Here is a 19,160-nt window from a genome sequence, read left to right as displayed (position 1 = left end):
GATGCCTTGGGATTCCGCTCGTGTAGGTGCGAGCTATCCCTTTCGTGGTAGGTAATATTTCGCTACTTTTAATCCTTAATGTAGAAGTTGTGTGGCTTGCATTTTGATTTTGGGCGATAAGTAGTCTTTGCCTCTTTTACACATGCTCTTTGGTCGTGCCCGCATTAGCGCAATATGCCTTACTCTTTTTTAGACTTGTACCGTGGGATGGTTGAACTTATGGTGCGACGTAGGCTTGTGTGGCCTAACCGTATGTATTAGAACATTTCTCCAGGTGTTGGGATATAACATTATTATTTTTTGCATTTGAGTACTTCATCACGCCTCGTTCAGGTGTTCGAACAAGTTTAGCACCTTCTGCGTGGGTTTGCACGGCTTATTACTTCGTTCGATGCGAGGATTCATAGGTGTTTCTTTCTCTTTTTTTTTATCTGGGCAAAACTTGGCTAGCAGAAAGATTCAGCGCCCAGGCTGGGGCGTTAAAGATATCGGCGCCCAGCTCTGGGCGTTGAAAATGATTTCTGAGTATATTTTGACAGTTCTTATCCTTGATTTATTTTTCTTTCGCTTTTGCTTTGGAACGAGGTAGACTGTGTAACGGGCGCTTGTAGGGCGAGCGTTATGTGCAGTAGTTTGATCGGAGTTTTGGTGTCTCGTGATTTTTAGTTACCCTTGTTAGTGGGGTGACTTTATATATTCTAAGTAGCGCTTAGAATTTGGGAGGGGTTGTAGCCATTCTAAGGTTCGTTTTATGCGATTAAAGCTTAGGATTGTGCCCCTATGACATATGTATAGCATTAGCGTCGAGAATTTGCGATGAAATCGTCATTTCGAGCATTTTTAGAGTGTTTTTCTCAAGCCTCCAACTGTAGCTACGGGATTGGCTTGGTGCTATAATGCCTTGCATACGTTTTTGTGCATTCATGGTGACATGGATCATGAATAGTTTGAACCAGACTCGTTTAGTGCGAGGTACGTTCGAGTAGTGATCTGCTACTTCTCTTGTAAATGTCGTATTGTGCGACATTGCCATGGTCAAGGTAATCACATGTTGAAGTGTGCCTTGACCAAAAGCTAGGTGCCTTTCTTTACCCATAATCATATTTAGAAATATCTTTGACTCACTTGCAAAACGCATACTTAGATTAAACCAATGTCACTTTATTATGTTTTCGAAGAAGTCTTTGAAAATTATTTGAAATCCGAGTCCTACTGTGTACAATTCGAGGTGTCCTAAGTAGGTTGACTTATAGAAGGGTTCGTACAGGATGAGTGAATCAAAATACTGTTACGATTTTGGAATGCTGTCTAAGGATTTGCTGGAAGCCAGGGTGCAGGTGTCAAGATATTACTTGTGCCCGTTTGGCATATGCTTTTAGGCTTTTAGGGCCATCTTTTCCAGAATTGCGGGAATATAAACCGTTTTCAAATTGACTTAGATTTACTTGGTGTATGTCTGCACAAAAGGTAAAGGTATATTTAGTTCTTTCCCTAGCTCTTTCATTTCAATTTTTAGCCCCCAGTTGCTATTATGTCTTCTCATTAATGATGCTTTCAGATTTCGATTTTAGGTGCCCGTACTACATGTCTGAGTAGGGTGAGCCTTGGTTAAGTGCCAAGTCCTATTGACAATGTCTGGCATCTTTTTTTTTTTTTCCAAAGGGGATTCACAAGCATTTGGATTACCATGAACGGGTGCCTTGAGTTCGAAGGAACGATGGGGCGATGCCGTAGAACAATCCTCTTTTTTGCAAGCTTACTGCCTTTACTACTTGTTGGCGATTATGACTGTGTCTAGTGGTGAAAGAAGGTCTTTAGGCGAACGACTATGTCTAGTGGTGAAAGAAAGTCTTTAAGTGAGTTAGTTCGCTTTAGGGAGGGTCAAGTCGAGTACTTTAGAGGTCATGGACGCTTGCGCTAGCCCCCATTCAATTGAGGCAAAGCGATTTTTTTGAGTCTTTGCTAAGTGCCTAGGAGTGTGAGTGCTCCTTCTGGCAAGGGTTCGTGCCCTTATTATTTTTCGATGTGTGCTCATTTTGGCATCTTGATGACTTGGATTCTTCTTTGTGCTTTCAATTTTTCTTTCGACTTGGATTGCAAGTAATTAAATTTCAATAAGGGACTTCTATTTTTATTCTTGTTTTTCTATTGGCTTTAATATTGGTTGGACCGAATCATGGATTGCCTACGTATCCGCTTTAAATAGATTTAATTTGGAATCAGGTCTTGCGTAGTTCTTAGCCTAGAAAATGGTTTTTTTAGAATGCCGATTTTAAACTAGTACGTTCTGAGATGGAATCGCAATGTTTGAAATAGGATGAGATAAGTGAAGTTCATTATTATTTTAATCTGCTGCCTTGCCGTAAGCCAAAAATTTGTTTTATATTTTATTTTTGAGTGCATGCATTTTTGGTGGTATGTATATCTGAATACGTGTTGTACCCCTCCAAGTGTTCGTTATTTTTCCGTGCATGTGCGGATAAAATGACGAGCACTTCTGGACAAAATTTGGCGAGCAGAGAGATTCAGCGCCCAGGCTGGGGCGTTAAAGATTTCGGCGCCCAGCTGTGGGCGCTGAAAATTATTTCTGGGCGGATCTTTTTTTTTTGGTGCGCTAAATGCTTCTTTTTCTTTTAGACTAACTTTAGAGGCGCTTTGCAAAGTTCCTTTTTTTATTATTTATTACTTTTTTGTACTTTTCATTTGTCTTCTTTTTTGTATTCGTGACTCAAGACGGTTTGAAAGACGGGTTGAATGAGATAGGATAAGTTGTATAGGTATTAGTCGAGCACGAGGATTATATCTGATAGGACTCACAATTTGCAGCCTCAAGCTAGTGTCATGAGTTTACATCAACCGAGGCCGATGAGTAGCATGCATGGGGACGGCTCAAGGGTATATCAACAGGATGTATCCAAACAAGTTATATGGTCATCATACTAATGGTGGTGTAAGAGCAGGTTTTGGAAATAATGGGTATGACGCACGTGTCAATGGCCGTGCGTGGTTTGCGGTTGACAACAAGTTCAAGAACAAGAGTCGCGGTAATGGTTTCTTGGGTTATGGCAACGAGAACATGGATGGGTTAAATGAGCTGAACAGGGGCCCCAGAGCGAAGGCGTCTAAGAACATAAGGATTGGAAAGGGTAGACATCGTAGAATTTTATGATTTGGATTGGTTGACTCAATTCTTTTCCTTCGTTTACTTGAGTAAATTTCGCGCTTTGGGAGGTACGGGCTAAGTATTTCATGGCTCGCTCTTTTCGCTCTCCCTTTTCTCTTTCTCTTTTTTATTTTTGCTTGGGATTTCTCCCCAACATAAATCCTTCAATTTTTTATTTGGGCTAAAAGGTAGATGGTTGTGGTCTTTGAGTCACGAGGCGAGACTGAGTGAGCCTCGTTTAGTAGGCCTATAGTGGACCTTTTAACTTTAGTAGGCCTAGGGTGGACCTTTAAATTGTCTTACTTTGCAAGCGTATTTAGTCGTTTCTTAAAATGTGCAAATAGCGTGGATTCAAAATCTTGTTTTTACTTTATTGAAATTTAACGAAAGAATTACATCGAAAATAATTTTTTTTGCTTCTTTTCAGATTCCAGTTTTCGGGATTTAATTGGAAGTTGTGATTTAGACTCGAGCTTTCATTAATCTCTCTGATTATAACCCGTGTATGAATACAAGGAGGTGGCCTAGACTCAAAATAATGACGTGGCGTAAGCCTATAACACTTGACCAAGCGACTCTCAGACTTAGGCTAATTGGACCATAACTTTCGTTGGTTGACACTTTAGATTTTAACCCTTGGGTGTTCATTTGTCATGCGCCATTTTTCTTAATGTTGGCAAGATAGTTAGTTGGGGAGATCGAATTTTTATTTTTGCAAGACTAGAATCATTAGTGCGGCTTCTCTCTTAGTGTGTATTGCTTTACCCCAATGGTAGCCTTATGGCATGCCGATTCGGGTATTTTCATGGTTCGTCACGTTGTGTTCATGGAAAATCTTTTAGTCCATACTTAGGAGTATTTCAAGGAGCGAGTGGCTCGAGAGGACTATGATAGTCGTGACCCAATGTGATCATAAACCTTGAGGCCATTAATTTTGTGCTAATGGTATTGACACCTTAGGTTCACTTTGGGGGGTTGTGCGACTACGGGGGAATGATTTCCAGAATGTGACTGTTTCCATTTTGCAAATACTATAATATATTATTTTTATTGGTGAGAGAGAGTATTGAGACCGTAGATTCTTAGCAAGGGATGACAATTACATATGGGTGCTTATTGATTTAAATGTTAGGAAGGGAGACTCAATATGTTTTAACCTTTTTATTTGCAGAATGACACCAAGCATTAGGACCGATTCTATGGATAAGACAACTAAGACTTAGGATTTAGATTGTACTTTGGCATAGCCTAGTCTAGACTCGGATTTATTTTTTTATTCGAACATTATTTTCCTTTGAAAGCTTCGTTTGAACATTATTTTTTGAATACTTTACCCATGTGACATTCATAGTTATTAGCATGTTCGGTTTTGATGCCGAGCATTGTCGTCGTAGGAGGCCTAACAACGACACAAAGAGTTATTTTTTTTATATAAGTCGCTTTTGGAATCGAGTGCTTTTTCATACGCCCTCGTAGCAAATTTTTTTCATGAAAAGTTTTTAGCTACGCATTTTCTTCATGCGTGGGCACCGAGGCTGCTGGGCCTGACCAGAAGGCCAAGCAGCAACTTCAGCGCCCAGTGTCGGGCTTGAGAAATTCTGGCGCCCAGCCAGGGGCGTTGAAAATGCGTCCCTGGCTGGTTCTCGTTTTCTGTTTGCGTCTACTTTTGTTTATGCGACTTCGATTATGCGTGCTTGCCTAATAACGTCCTTTACACGTTGTGCATCGTTTGTGGGATTCGTTACAGGCCATCCCGAGCGTCGCTTATTTTTGTGGCGATCGTTCGGGTTTGCGGAACATGTATTTCGGTATAACTCTTTGGCAAATTGGTTCATGAATGTTTGGGCAATTTTTAAGGTCGTTGGTTTTCTAGCATTATTTGTCTAGCATTATTCGTACGCACAATCATAACATAGTCACATAGTTCGCTACACATAACTACATTACAAACATGGATTTGAAAATTAAATATGTCACGTAGTTTATGATAGGCTTCTATGGGTAGTATTTGCGCCTGGCTTGTTACCGCTTCTATCGTAGATCCAACACATGCCCCGGTCGAGGTAGTGTCTTCAACAGACGAATTTTGCTCAAGAAGCCAACCCGCAAGTGCAAGCCAAGGGGGCATGCAGGCGAGAGGGACCTAATGAGAGAGCGATTAGGTTTGGGACGGGTGTACTACTAGAGAAAGTGCCGAGTGGACAACATTCTAAGCGTATGCATCCCCCGGTTGGCGATGGGTATCCTTAGTCCCAACTCCCGAGATGAAACACCAAGGGAGCCAAGATTCGTTATGCGGTTCTGCCCGTTCACATTAATATGCTGATTTTCAGGTCGTCCCAACTTGATGGGGAAATAAACGCGGGGTAGGATCGTTTCACCCTTCGGCTATTTTGATTACCTACGAGCACGAGTATTTCCTTCACTATACCCAGTGGAGTCGCCACTGTGAGGGGGTCGAAAAAGCACGAGGCTAATGCGTGACCTCATCCCTCGTGGGTGTGACGCTTCTTTTTGTCAAATCAAGTGTAATTGGATTTCCTGTGAGTTTACACCTAATTGACTAGTAATATAGGAGTCGCCATTCAGTTTTTAACGACAATGAGAAAAACTGACAAAACCCGGTTATCGTGACATAAAGGGAGTGCAATTATGTTTGACCACGACGGCCGTAGGTTCCCTTGTGATCCCTAGTGTGGGGATCTCTCAACATATACCCGCAAGGTAGAGATTGAGGGTTAGGGGGACTGTAACTACCGAGAGGAGTACTCGCTCGTCGATAACTCCAGAGGCAGGATATCCTTACTAGCTCAGCATAAATAATTGAAGGGACATGCATTAACTATTAAACTAATCTGAGTTGATTTTAACAATATGCAACATAGTACTAGATCGAGCGCGATTATCTGATTTAGATTGTTTTAAGGGACCTAGCATGATAATCCAATTTCCCAAAAATATCATATTTATTAAGCGTGATCGAACAATCAGATTTTAGTTAGTTTAACAGTTCATAAAAGGGCGAGGAAAGCAATTAAACCATGGAAAAGGGACACATTACGACGCACCCTTGAGAGGTGCGTCACGGTTCTCAGAAAACTAACCACTTTGACTTTGCTATTTCTCCTTTTATTTAACGAATCTCAAATTATGGGACGGGATACGTTCTGTTCGATTTATGGATCGATTGCGACAGAACGCGTGATCAGTTTTGCAGCGTGAGGCTTAGGCTTAGGGGTTTAGAGTCAAAACTCAGAATATAATTGTGTGTTGTGTGTGTTCTTTTCACGTCGAACTTAAGGCCCTATTTATAGAAAAGAGTTCGTGAAAAGATAGAATTGCAGAACTCTAATCCACGAGGAATTAGGATAAAACACGTACCAGGTATTTTCAGCGCCCAGGCCTGGGCGCCGAAGATATCGGCGCCCAGCTCTGGGCGTTGAAAATAGAATCCAGGCAATTTCAGCGCCCAGGGCTGGGCGTTGAAATTGATGTCTGGGCCGTTTCTTTGTCAGATTCGGACTCTTAGAATCCGGAGCGTATGAGACTTAATCGAGTCTTTTAGTGCGTATTAATTTTATGACGGAATGCGTCTGGGCCCGTTACGAACTCTAGGCTCGTTAGGATTTCAATCAATACGTGACTCTTATTTTCGAATCATATTAGGAATAGGATTCTCTCGCAATTTCTATCTCATTTAGGATTTATGTTGGAGTGCAACACCTAATTCTGACAGGTTTCTATCTTTTATGACTTGCCACTTTTAGAAGCTACCCTTTACGGCAGTTACTATCTTTAGCAGGTTTCCATAAATAGCAGGTTTCTATAAATAGCAGGTTTCGGGTGAAATGAAAAGGGGAATTTAGATTCGTTATTTTATAGGAGATGCGTTGTCAAGTGGAGATTTATGTTTTCATCATTGAACCTTTCCCTTTCGGGAATGGGGACAAAAGTAGGTGTCTACAACGGGTAACACAATAAAAAAAAGAAGATAGGTGTTCTCCTCTCTCTCTCATGGTGTGGTGCACGTTAAGGTTTCTTTGCTAACGTACGCCACCCGTGTTAATGGCGAGGAAGAAGAAAGCACAGAAGCTTGAGATTGCTCAGGTTAATGAGGAAGCGTCTTCTCTTCTTCATCAAGAAGTTTCGAGGCCTAAGAACCAGAACCAACTCAGAAAACAAATACCCATTTTTGATGAACCTCGGGGTAGTGAAGGTCTGGTGACACCGGCGCCTCTACCTCATCCTTGCTATGGACCACCGTCGACGGAACTTATGGACACCTTTCAAGCTTATCAGGATTCAATTAGTGGGTCGCTGTCAGTTCGTACTGATGTAAATCGACCGCCATCGTTGGTTGAAGCTTTGGAAGATTTCTATGAGGATAGCCATCGAATGGTGGTGGGAAAGGATAGGGTGGACTTGCTGGTGAGAAGTGTCAATGCTGCTCTCATGGAGATGCAACATAGGGGTGCTGTGAAGGAGAACCCAGGTATAGATCCAACCCAAAAAACAGAGGATGTCCGTACACAAACAGAGCATGGAGGGAATGGTGTGCAGCCACCTCAAAGGCGACTGAATATGGATCCAAAACCATGGGTGAATCTGTTTAAATGTAGTACTCTTCCTTCTAAAGGTGTTGCGTTGAATTTTATTGCTCCCACAGTTTGTGAAGGCACACCCATAGCTGTACTTGATAAGAATGAGCTTCAGAAAATGAATGACCTGTAGGGGAATGCAATTGTCATGTATGTGGTGGGGGAAAAACCTTCGATTGGTGCTGTTTTGAGATTCATTGAAAAAGAATGGCAGCAAGTTAGCAAACCTCAGATTTTCCTCCATGATGAGGGCTATTTTGTGATTAGATTTCAGTCAAAGAAGGACAAGGAATCAGTACTAGTGGCTGGTCCTCATATGTTCTTTGGCAAACCTATGATTGTGAAACCTTGGACAACAAGTTTTAATTTCCAGGAGGAAATATTGAGGGTAGTACCAGTGTGGGTTAGATTGCCTAATTTACCATTAAGCTGTTGGGGGGCTGATTCATTGAGCAGAATAGGAAGCTTGCTTGGAGATCCGCTATTTGCTGATGATTGTACTTCTAAGCAGCAAAGAATATCCTTTGCTCGAATACTCATTGAGGTGGATGTTACTGGTGACTTGCCTAAATATGTGCAGATTCAGGATCCTTTGGGTAACATTGTTAAACAGGTGGTGGAGTATGAGTGGCTACCACCATACTGCCAGGACTGTAAGATTGTGGGACATGATTGTGCTCATACAAAGGTGAACACTACAAGGTTTAGACCAGCTGCTGTTCAGAAAAAAAAGGTTGTGAGGGTGTGGAAACCTAAAGTTGTGCAACCAGCTCCTGAAGCAAAAGAAACTGCTAATTTGAATAGTAAACCTGATGCACAAGAGAATGATGGAGAGAATGGAGAGTTGTCTGTTACTGATAGACCTTTTACCCCACTTGCTCCAATCCATGATGAAGGGTGGAGGGTTGTTTCAAGGAGAAGGAGAGATATAAGGACTCCAGTACAGACTGTGGGGCTTGCTGAGGTCCACATGAGTGGGGGGGGATGTGGTTGCTGGTGGTGATGGAGTGAACTTTTCAACTGATCCAACATGAATATAAGCACCTAGAATGTTAGGGGATTGAATGATCCCATTAAAGTAGTTGAAATAAAGAAGTTTTTGGCTAATAATAACATTAGTGTTGTAGCTTTGTTAGAAACTAAAGTTCAGGAGAAGAATAGTAGTAAAATTCAGAAGAAAATAGGGAATGGGTAGCAGTGGATTATGAACTATGAGTGTTCTCCTAGAGGAAGGGTATGGCTTGGCTGGAAGCATGCTGTGGTTTCAGTTCAGCTTCTTCACAAAACTGAATTCTGTATTCACTGTACTATTACTACAAAAAATGGCCTTTTTAGTGCTAACTTCACAGCTGTGTATGGTTTACACTCTGTTGATACTCGAAGACCTATATGGAGAGAGATTTCCAATGTTAGTAGTACTGTTGTTTGTCCTTGGCTAGTCATGGGTGACTTCAATGCAGTGTTATTAGCTGCTGATAGAGTAAATGGCAATGCAGTCATTGAGGGAGAAACTAAAGATTTTGATAGCTGTATGGATTCTGCAGGTTTGGCTGAACTTAAAAGTTGTGGGAGTTACTATTCTTGGAGCAATAAGGGGCAAGGTAGTTTGAGAATTTGTTCCAGAATAGATAGAGTTATTGCCAATTCTATTTGGCATGCTAAGTTTGTTGATGCTGTGGTGGATTATTTGCCCCCAGGGATTTCTGATCATTCCCCCCTAGTTATGTCATGTAATATTCAATTGGGAGGAGGTACTAGACCTTTTAAATTCTTTAACTACATGGAAGATCATGCTCAATTTCTGGATGTGGTTAGGAAAGGATGGGCTGTTTCCTGTCCAAGGGGTGGATCCATGCTGAAGGTGTGGACTAAGCTGAAAGCAGTTAAGCAAGGATTGAAGGAGCTGCATCACAAGGATTTTGCCAAGCTTGATGAGAGAATTGAGGGGTTAAGGGTTGATTTGTGTCAAATTCAGACTCAATTAGCTTCTTGCCCTATTGATAGTAATGTGCAACAAAGTGAGAAGGAGTGTAGTGAGACTCTTAAGAAGTTTCTGCATATACAGGAAAGTGCCTATAGACAGAAAGCAAGAATTCAGTGGTTGCAAGTGGGAGATTCTAATTCTAAGTTCTTTTTTAGTGCAATGAAGGAGAGGTTAGCTAAAAACAGTATTGATATCCTTTATGATGAAACTGGAAATAAGCTAAGTACTACTCAGGAAATTCAAGAGGAAGTTAGCTCATTCTATAAGCAATTGATTGGTACTGCAGCTAGTTCCTTGACTGGTGTGGATGTTGGGGTGGTTAGGAAAGGGAAACAGCTTTCTGCTGCTGATGCAAACTGTTGGTGATTCCTATTTCAGATGCAGAAACTGATGCAGCTATAAAAGGTATTGATATCAATAAAGCTCCTGGACTTGATGGGTTCAATAGTTTATTTTTCCTTAAAGCTTGGGGGATTGTTAAAGCAGATGTCTATGAAGCAGTGAAAGAGTTTTTTAGAACTGGAGTTATGCTGAAGCAAGTGAACAACACTTCAGTTACTCTTGTTCCTAAGATCCAGAATGCTTCTTGTGTGACGGATTTTAGGCCAATAGCCTGCTGTTCAGTTGTTTACAAAATTATCTCCAAAATCCTTACTGCTAGAATGCAATGTGTTATTGGGAAAGTTGTGAGTTGTTCTCAGTCTGGCTTCATTCCAGGTAGAGCTATTTCTGATAATATTTTGCTAGCTTGTGAGCTGGTGAAGTGCTATTCAAGAAAATATATTTCTCCTAGGTGTATGATCAAGGTGAATCTGAAAAAAGCTTATGACTCCTTGGAGTGGCCTTTCTTGAAAACTATGCTGTCAGAGTTAGGTTTCCCTGTGAAGTTTGTGAATTGGGTGATGCAATGCCTCTATTCTGTCTCTTATTCTATTCTGATAAATGGTTGTCCCACAAAACCAATTCCTGCAAAGAAGGGTTTGAGGCAAGGTGATCATATCACCTTACTTGTTTGCTTTGGGTATGGAATACCTATCAAGGTGTCTTGCTTCACTTGCTGATAATCCTGAGTTCTCTTATCATTCTAGATGCAAAAAGCTGGACCTTACCCATATGATGTTTGCTGATGATTTACTGATGTTCTCCAGAGCTGATGAGAGTGATGTGAAGGCTTTATTTGATGCTTTCACTAAGTTTTCTTTGGCTTCTGGATTGGAGGCTAACTTGCATAAAAGTGAGGTTTATTTGGCTGGAGTTCCTAACCATGTTGCTTCCAGTATTGTTAGCTCTATTGGGGCTCCTTAGGGATCTTTCCCATTCAGATACCTGGGTGTTCCTCTTACAACTAGGAAGCCGTCTTTTACAGACTGCAAACCTCTCATTGACAGAACTGTTACTAGAATCAAGAGTTGGACTTCTAAATTTCTCTCTTATGCAGGCAGGTTACAACTTGTGAAATCTGTTCTGTTTGGTATCCAGCTTTACTGGTGTCAGATTTTTGTTATGCCTAAAAAAGTGATCAAAGAAATTCAAAGAATCTGTAGATGTTTCTTGTGGTCTGGCACTGATGCAGAATCTAGGAAAGCATCAGTCTCTTGGGAGGGTTGAATCTCAAAGACCTAACTGTGTGGAACAAAGCAGCAATTTTGAAGCATTGTTGGGCTTTAGCTTTGAAGCAGGATAGACTTTGGGTGAGGTGGGTTCATGCCTATTACATTCAGCATAGAGACTTCTGGACTATGCCTATCCCTAATGGCTTAACTTGGTCTCTAAGGAAAATATGGCATAATAGAGAAGTCTTTCTGCAGGCTAATGGAGTTGATCAGTTTGTGCAGGCTGGAAAATTTAGAATTCAGAAAATGTATAAGTTTCTTCATCCAGTTGGAGTACAGGTGGGATGGAAGAGATTGATTTGTAATAGTCATGCTAGTCCAAAGAGTACATTCATTGCTTGGTTAGCAGTGCAGAACAGACTAGCTACAAAAGACAGATTGATAAGATGGCAACTGAATATTGATGGTGTGTGTGGGCTGTGTCAGTTGGAAAATGAAAGTTTGGATCATCTGTTCTTCTCTTGTTCTTACTCTAAGGAGATTTGGAGACAGGTTCTGATTCATCTAGGAGTGACTAGAGTTGTGTTTCCTTGGCAAGAAGAAGTTTAGATTGCAGTAAAGAGAAGTAGACGTAAAAAGAAGAAGGCTTGCAAGTATAGTGTAGCTTTCATTGAGTCAGTTTACTGTATCTGGTTACAAAGAAATTCTAAGGTGTTTAGGGATCATGTTGATCCAGTTAAAGCTGTTGTTAACAACACTATGTTTAATGTTGAGTGTAGATGTCAGTAGTGGATGCTGTAAGCCTTAGTTAGCTTGTGGTGTGTAGCTTGTTGCTGCTGTTGTAGTTGGGTGGACAGTTGGTGTTTTCAGAGTTTGTTAATACTCTGATTACTTGGTAAATAAAGCTTATTATTATTTGCCAAAAAAAAATATAGTATAGGATGTTAATTGATTTTTATACCTAACATGAAATTATGGGTGACGGGTGCAAATGAGAACGAAAAATCCACAAATTTTTTTCTTTCTAAGCAAATTTAACTTTGCACTTAAAGTTAAGATTTTGTAAACCGTGCATCACACGTGTCCTATACTAGTTTTACACTAAAAGATAGAAAATCAATGTGGTGATAACAAATGTCACCCTACGATTTGCCTCTCTTTTAATATAAATTAAAATTTAAATAAAAATATTTTATTTACTATGCGAATGAATACACTAGGTGCAAAAAATTTATAAATGATAAAGTAGAAGGAAATTTATCCATGTCTATAATGCTAAGGTTTACGTTTCTGTTGCGGGATTATAATAACAATATATTTATTTTTTTCCATTCTCACGCAAATAACAATCTATTTCAGAAAAAAATAGAAACAAATTAAATATGTGCAATCTTCAGCTGCATGAATATTATGTGTGAAATTTCTTATTAAAAAATAATACTAAAAGAGACACTAAGTATGACACATGTATCTCATGGTGTGCCTTTATTTTCTTCAATTTTTTAAATTTAGTTAAAATTAATGTCTATAGAAGAAAATAAAATACACGGAGTATATAATACTACTGATTGTTATACAAAATTAACGAGCAATAATTACCAAACTGTTGGAACACCCTCAGTGGTTCTATCTTATTTCCTGACAGAATTTCGAGCCATAACCTCACTCATCATGATATCTCTGAGAATGGTTTTCAAGTCAGCACTACTCTTTTGAAATCTCTTAGTCACTTTTGTAGCATAAAAGAACTCGAGTTAAGTATCCAAAACCTCCCTTCGAGTTTCCGCCATCATGCAGTCCATGTTTGTATGTTCACTCCATACACTAGAGTCTTTAGATTTGAGTAATAACATGGTTTATGGTTCCATTCATGATATAATCCGTTCATTCTCTTTATTAAGGTAGTTGTTTCCATATGGTAACCAATTGGATGGAACCAATCCATCCATTGGACAACTCTCTATGCTTGATCCGTAGTTGGATCTTTTCGACCCTGTCAAAATTACTGACATTGTATTTTTCATAGAAATTTGAGGACGCACGCGAAAGTTTTGATGTACCTCAATTATATAACAAAATTGCATTTTTATCATTGATTATATTAATAAGAATTGTACAACAATATTTGCTTTGGTTTTTACCCCTCATATTTTGTGGAATAAAAAAAATAACATTTTCTCTTATGCTCACTCTTGCTCTCCATATCAAACCATAAACAACAAATATCCACCAAGTCTTCCACACCCGAATTTCTAACATTTGGTATCCGAGCCAAAATTCCCAAAGCCTTCACTAATTTAGCCAAAACACATTAATTCAACCCAAATACAAAACAAATTACAATGGCTAACAACCCAACATTTCCGATTTTAGTTTTCAGGGGAGAAAACTATGATTTTTAGAAAATTAAAATGAAGACGTTACTAAGGTCTCATGGGTTGTGGAGTTATGCTGATAATGGATATATAGAATATGAAGATGAAAGTATCCTAACCGAAGCACAAAAGAAGCAACTCGATGGTGAAAGGATGAAGGATTCTAAAGCATTGTACCTCATACAAAATGCGGTGAAGGATATGATATTTCCCATAATTTCGAGGGCTAATCAAGAGAGTTCCCACAAAATATGAAGGGTAGAAACAAGTGTTCTACCAAAGCAAATAGTGTTGTACAATTCTTATTAATATAATCAATGTTAACAATGCAATTTTGTTATATAATTGAGGTCCATCAAAATTTCCGCGTGCGTACTCAAATTTCTATCAGCTATGACTAATTATAGCTCTATTAATTGACTTAGTTTGTCTTCTTTTTGCTGTTTCTTTCTAGGACAATGCATAGATGTTGGGTAAATTGTGTTATGCTTCACTAATTATGTTTATGCTTATACTTTAAATTGTGGTGAATTATAGCTCAATTGTATTTTGCCTACCTGGGTTTAATGAATATAGTAGTGCTTTTTTTTACTTATTAATTGATTTGTTTTTGATGGATCCGATACTGATAACTACTACTAGCAAAGCTCATCAAAGACGCTATACTCATTAGTTTAAACTGCAACACCTATTTAGTTACTCCTAGCAAATTAACCTCTAAGTACGATTTTTGTTGGACTGGTTTTGCTTGATATGTGTAGATGCCTACTACTCATTTGACGGAAAATTTGTTGATATCTTAAATTTGAGTTTCAAACGTTTAAGGTTTAACTAATAATATGCATTGTTAGGATTTGCAATTGGCAATTAATAACACCTTTCTCAATGTCAGGCTGGATACCACCGATCGATTCTTACCCATCGATTTTTAATCGAAGTTGGACAAACAACACTTTCTGCATGAACATTTGACAACGGTGCCTCAAGATGGTTGTTCTTGAAGCTGATGCCAACGAATGGAGGCACTTTGGAGCTCCTATAAACTTCACTTTTGTTTAGCATCTACTATTTGTATGAAATACTTTGTCAATTGAAATTATGTAGGTACGTTATGAGTTTTGACAGGAACAAACATCCACATCTACATGCTTAGCTTTTGCCAGTAGTTTGTAATAGACTTGTAGTTAATTTACCAAGTAATGAGTTTTTTTTTGGGTGATGATAAAGGTCGCAAGTTGCGACAACATTTAGTTGTCGCAATCTTACGTGTCAGAATTTAAATGGTACATATAGGCATCACGTAGGTTATGCATAATCATAATATTTTTACTATCAATGCAATATTTTTACTATGAAAATATGTAAATAAGGTAGGCGATATAAAGAAGGAAACAAATTAGAATATTAAGATTTTCCTACATTTTTTTGTAACATGTATAAAGGTTATATAAGTTAAATATTTTAGTTTCCAATTTAAATCATGAGACATAATCATGTCATGTCATCATTGTGACACGGTTTAAAGGTCGCATGTTGCGACCTTTATCATTTTCGTTTTTTTAAAGTACTCCGTATGAATTATATTCTCTTGTTCCAACCACAATGCTACATGTTCCTAGCAATTACCCCTAATAGCTTTTGTACCTACTAGCATACGCTATTTATTTCAGCTCATTTGCAAAACAAATGTAATCCGAGTATGTTGCATGTATTAGTAGCCCTTAAACAGTATGTTTCTTCCTACAAATATAAAGTTATACGAAAGATTAATTAATCATAATTGAGACACTTTAATAAAAATATTACACAAATAGTTTTTTCTATCTTAGGAAACGACGCGCGATAACGCGCCGGTCAATAACTAGTGTGAGTGACATTGTGACCCGTTGACCAATGTAGTCGAAAAAATATCTTTATTACTTCCTCCGTTCCACAATAGATGCATCATTTCTCATTTGCGCACTATTCATCAATCAACTTTGACAACCTTTCTTTCACTGTTGTGCAAGAAAAAACATAGTCAAGTGAGATCTTGTTAAATTCGTATTAACGCAAGGATTCCAAATATCAACTTTTTATAATTTTTACTTATACGCATTTAGAGATATTAATGTTCAAATAAGCGCGTTGGCATACGTGCAATGAGAAATGATGCATCTATTGTGGAACGGAGGAAGTATTAACGAATGGTACAATCCACTTCCAAAAAATAAGCAACTACTACGTGAGTTATGCTATATTGAGAAAAAAATTGGATCTATACATATATACCACGGAGTAAATGTATATATAATGGGGTAAGCACAACCGGTTTTAGGGTCAAAACTTGGAAGAGGGCTTTTAAAATTTTGAAACTGGTCCCAGACTTGATAGAAATCGATTTCAAGAACGGGGTGCCTGGTTCATTATTATATATCACGTAGTAATTTAATACTATTTTCTTTTACTTTCTCTAATATAATTGTACACAAATCCTATTTTTATTGCCAATCAAATTAATTGAGATGAAAAGTTATCTATCAAAAATTGAATCACTACGAATAATATCTTTTTAGAGATGAGGAATTTCGTCTCTAAGTCATATTCCGTCTCAAAATAATGATTAGAGATGAACTTGATTCGGGAATAGGGCTAATAATAATAAAGTTGCATAACTTATTCACTCTACTAAAATTAGGGGTGCCAAATGAAATGGTTTCAACCAAACCCGTTTAAACTCGAAACCGATGAATCCCACTCAGGATCGAACCGTCGACTCGAATGGACACCTCTGGCCAAACATGTAAAATAACCTAAGTCACCATTCCAGCCAAATTGATCAGAATATGACATCACAAAATATCAATAAATCTCTTTAATCTGGGAATTTGTAGCTTTTATCATCATTGCACATTATTATAACATCATATTCCGGCCAATTTGACCGAAATGTCGAGTTGGGTAAATCCAAATGCTTCGTATTTGTTCTTGACTAATACAACGTTAACTACAAGTCTACAACCAAAAAAAAGAAGGTGTCTGGTTGTTTTTTTTAGTTTGATCTAAACTAATTCTTTTTAAGTGCGGATTGTTGGTTAGTACACCATACTACAGTGCAGTGTTGGTTTGTACCATAAGCTGCAAGTGCAGTGCAGGCTCACCATAGTACACATACACCATCTCCCACATGATAATCACCCTTGTAACTGCTTTGGCTGACATGGCAAGTCAGCAGCTAGGTTGTTAGATCAGTGTTATTTGATTGGTTGTTAGTGCTACTGCTGGATTCTAATTGGTTAGGACAGCAATGCAACTCTTCACTATATAAGCTTATCTCTTGTAATATTTTCATTATTAATTTTTCCCCAATTGCTTGTATTGTAAGCAACTCATTAATACAAACATTCTCTCCCCTTAGCAACTCAGTTTATAGTTGTTAAGGTCCATTATTGGTGTGTTCTTCTAAGCTTCTTCCATGAAGTTTGTATGATTTCATCATGGTATCAGAGCAGTAAGATCAAGATTTTGGTTTAGTTTTCTCTTCCGTTTCTACTGGCATAATTCAATCAAGATTCTGAGTTCTTTGTTTCGAGGTATGTTCATCCTCATTTTTGTTTCTGGTATTTCTCCTAATTGCTGATTGATTAGGAATTCTTGTTGCTGTTGTTACTGAATTACTACTGATGCATTTTTCTTTGCTGATTGATTGCTTGAAATCATTCACTCTTCTTCTTAGATTTTGCTACATAAACCTAGAATTTCTATCTAGAATTTTATAAAACAAAATGACTACACCATTTTTGGCTCCAAATCAAGATCCTGCTAGTCCTTTTTACCTTCATCCAACTGATAACACAGCTAGTCAGTTACTTTCAATTAAGTTCAAAGGTGAAGGTTATGGAGATTGGAGGAGGATTATGATGATCTCTATGTCATCTAAGAACAAGCTAGGTTTTGTTGATGGCACAATAGCAAAACCAGATCCTACAGATGATACTTACCAGGCTTGGATGAGGTGCGATGACATGATGATCTCATGGTTATTGTTCAACCTTGATGGATCAATATCTAAGAGTGTTTTGTATTTTCATACTGCTAGAGAAATCTGGTTAGACCTAGAGGATAGGTTTGGCTTTGTGTCTGGACCACAACTCTTTTCCTTAGAACAACAGGCAACAAAAATCTCACAGGGAAGTCATAATGTGGTTGAGTTCTTCACAGAGATAAAGTCAATATGGGAAAATATTAGTGCAGCCAATCCCTTGCCAACATGTACTTCTAACCTCTGTACATGTAATGTGACACAAAGAATCTTCAAGATGCAACAGGAGCAAAGACTTATGCAATTTCTCATGAAATTGGGAGAACACTTGGTTGTAACTAGAGGAAGCCTTCTAATGATGCAACCATTGCCAACAATTTCACATGCATACAGAATTGTAGCACAAGAGGAAAGACAAAGAGAGATTAGTGCCATTTCACAACAGCATGAGAGCCATGCTTTTGGAGCTGACAGAAGAAGGTTCAGTGACAGTCATAATAGGGGAATTCATAATTCTTACAGGAATCAACAAGCCTATCATAGTACAAGGAACAACTATACTGGAGGAAACAAGTCATCTGTGTACAAAAAGCCTTCCATCTATTTTTGTGATCACTGTAAGGTCAATAGGCATAACACTGAGACATGCTTTAAGTTACATGGGTTTCCACATGGATTTACTGGTTTTAAGTCAGATAAAAGAGCTGCAGAAATTGCTTATACAGATGAGGGATATCTTGATGAAGATATGGCAGAATATCAACAACATCAATCATTCTATCCTCCAGAAAGAGATTGTTCAATGCAGTCACAGTCTCAACCAGGTTTCCTCACTGCAGACAATGCACTCAGTTGTTGAGTCTCCTGAATAAACAACATAATCATAAATCATGCACACTAGAGACTCAACAGGAGGAAGGAGAAACTTCAGCTCATGCTTTCATGGCAGGTAACACCTTCTATTTTCTAACATGTTCAAAATCTAGTTGGTTGCTAGATAGTGGAGCATCAGACCATATGTGTGCCAATTTGAACATGTTTGATACTTATGAGGCTATAATTGGTGACAATGACTTTATAACTATACCTGATGGAAGAAAAGTAGCAGTACACCATAAAGGAACAATCACTATAAATGACCATATACAGCTGAAAGGTGTATTACATGTGTCTGATTTTCATTACAACTTGCTATCAATCAACAAATTGTGCAATGACCAGAGTTGTACAGTTTCTTTCACTGCTGACAAATGTTATGTTCAGGGCCATTCAATGAAAGGGCTACATGTTCTTGGTAGTGTGAAGTTAGGGGTTTACATCATTGATGATAACAACACTTAAGAGCCTTTGGGTGTTTGGTGTATGTGTCCACCACCAAAGCACACAAAACTAAGTTTGATCCTAGGGCCACAACATGTATTTTCATTGGCTATTCCCCATCTCAGAAGGGATATAAGGTGTTAGAC

At 38.5% G+C, this 19,160-nt stretch overlaps 2 protein-coding genes across 2 annotated transcripts; both read left to right on the top strand.

The window, feature by feature from the left end:
• The first annotated feature begins 7,909 nt into the window (after nucleotides 1–7,909).
• On the top strand, nucleotides 7,910–8,956 carry LOC110780319 (uncharacterized). Its single transcript, XM_056841432.1, has 2 exons — nucleotides 7,910–8,725; nucleotides 8,810–8,956. The coding sequence occupies exons 1-2, from the start codon at nucleotides 7,910–7,912 to the stop codon at nucleotides 8,954–8,956; spliced, it is 963 nt and encodes a 320-aa protein (XP_056697410.1).
• An 8,481-nt stretch (nucleotides 8,957–17,437) lies between these two features.
• Nucleotides 17,438–18,553, top strand: LOC130471364 (uncharacterized). Its single transcript, XM_056841431.1, has one exon. It carries the CDS (start codon nucleotides 17,438–17,440, stop codon nucleotides 18,551–18,553), a length of 1,116 nt encoding a protein of 371 aa, XP_056697409.1.
• Nucleotides 18,554–19,160: the final 607 nt, after the last annotated feature.

Source organism: Spinacia oleracea, chromosome 4 (genome assembly GCF_020520425.1).
Source record: "Spinacia oleracea cultivar Varoflay chromosome 4, BTI_SOV_V1, whole genome shotgun sequence".
In the NCBI taxonomy this organism is placed as follows: Eukaryota; Viridiplantae; Streptophyta; class Magnoliopsida; order Caryophyllales; family Amaranthaceae; genus Spinacia; species Spinacia oleracea.
This window is presented reverse-complemented; position numbering and strand designations above follow the sequence as displayed.

Coding starts and splice junctions, on each gene's coding strand:
- LOC110780319 (XM_056841432.1), top strand. CDS start 7,910: ATGTATGTGGTGGGGGAAAAACCTTCGATTGGTGCTGTTTTGAGATTC. Junction 8,726..8,809: donor AGACTGTGGGGCTTGCTGAG/GTCCACATGAGT, acceptor ATAAGCACCTAG/AATGTTAGGGGATTGAATGA.
- LOC130471364 (XM_056841431.1), top strand. CDS start 17,438: ATGACTACACCATTTTTGGCTCCAAATCAAGATCCTGCTAGTCCTTTT.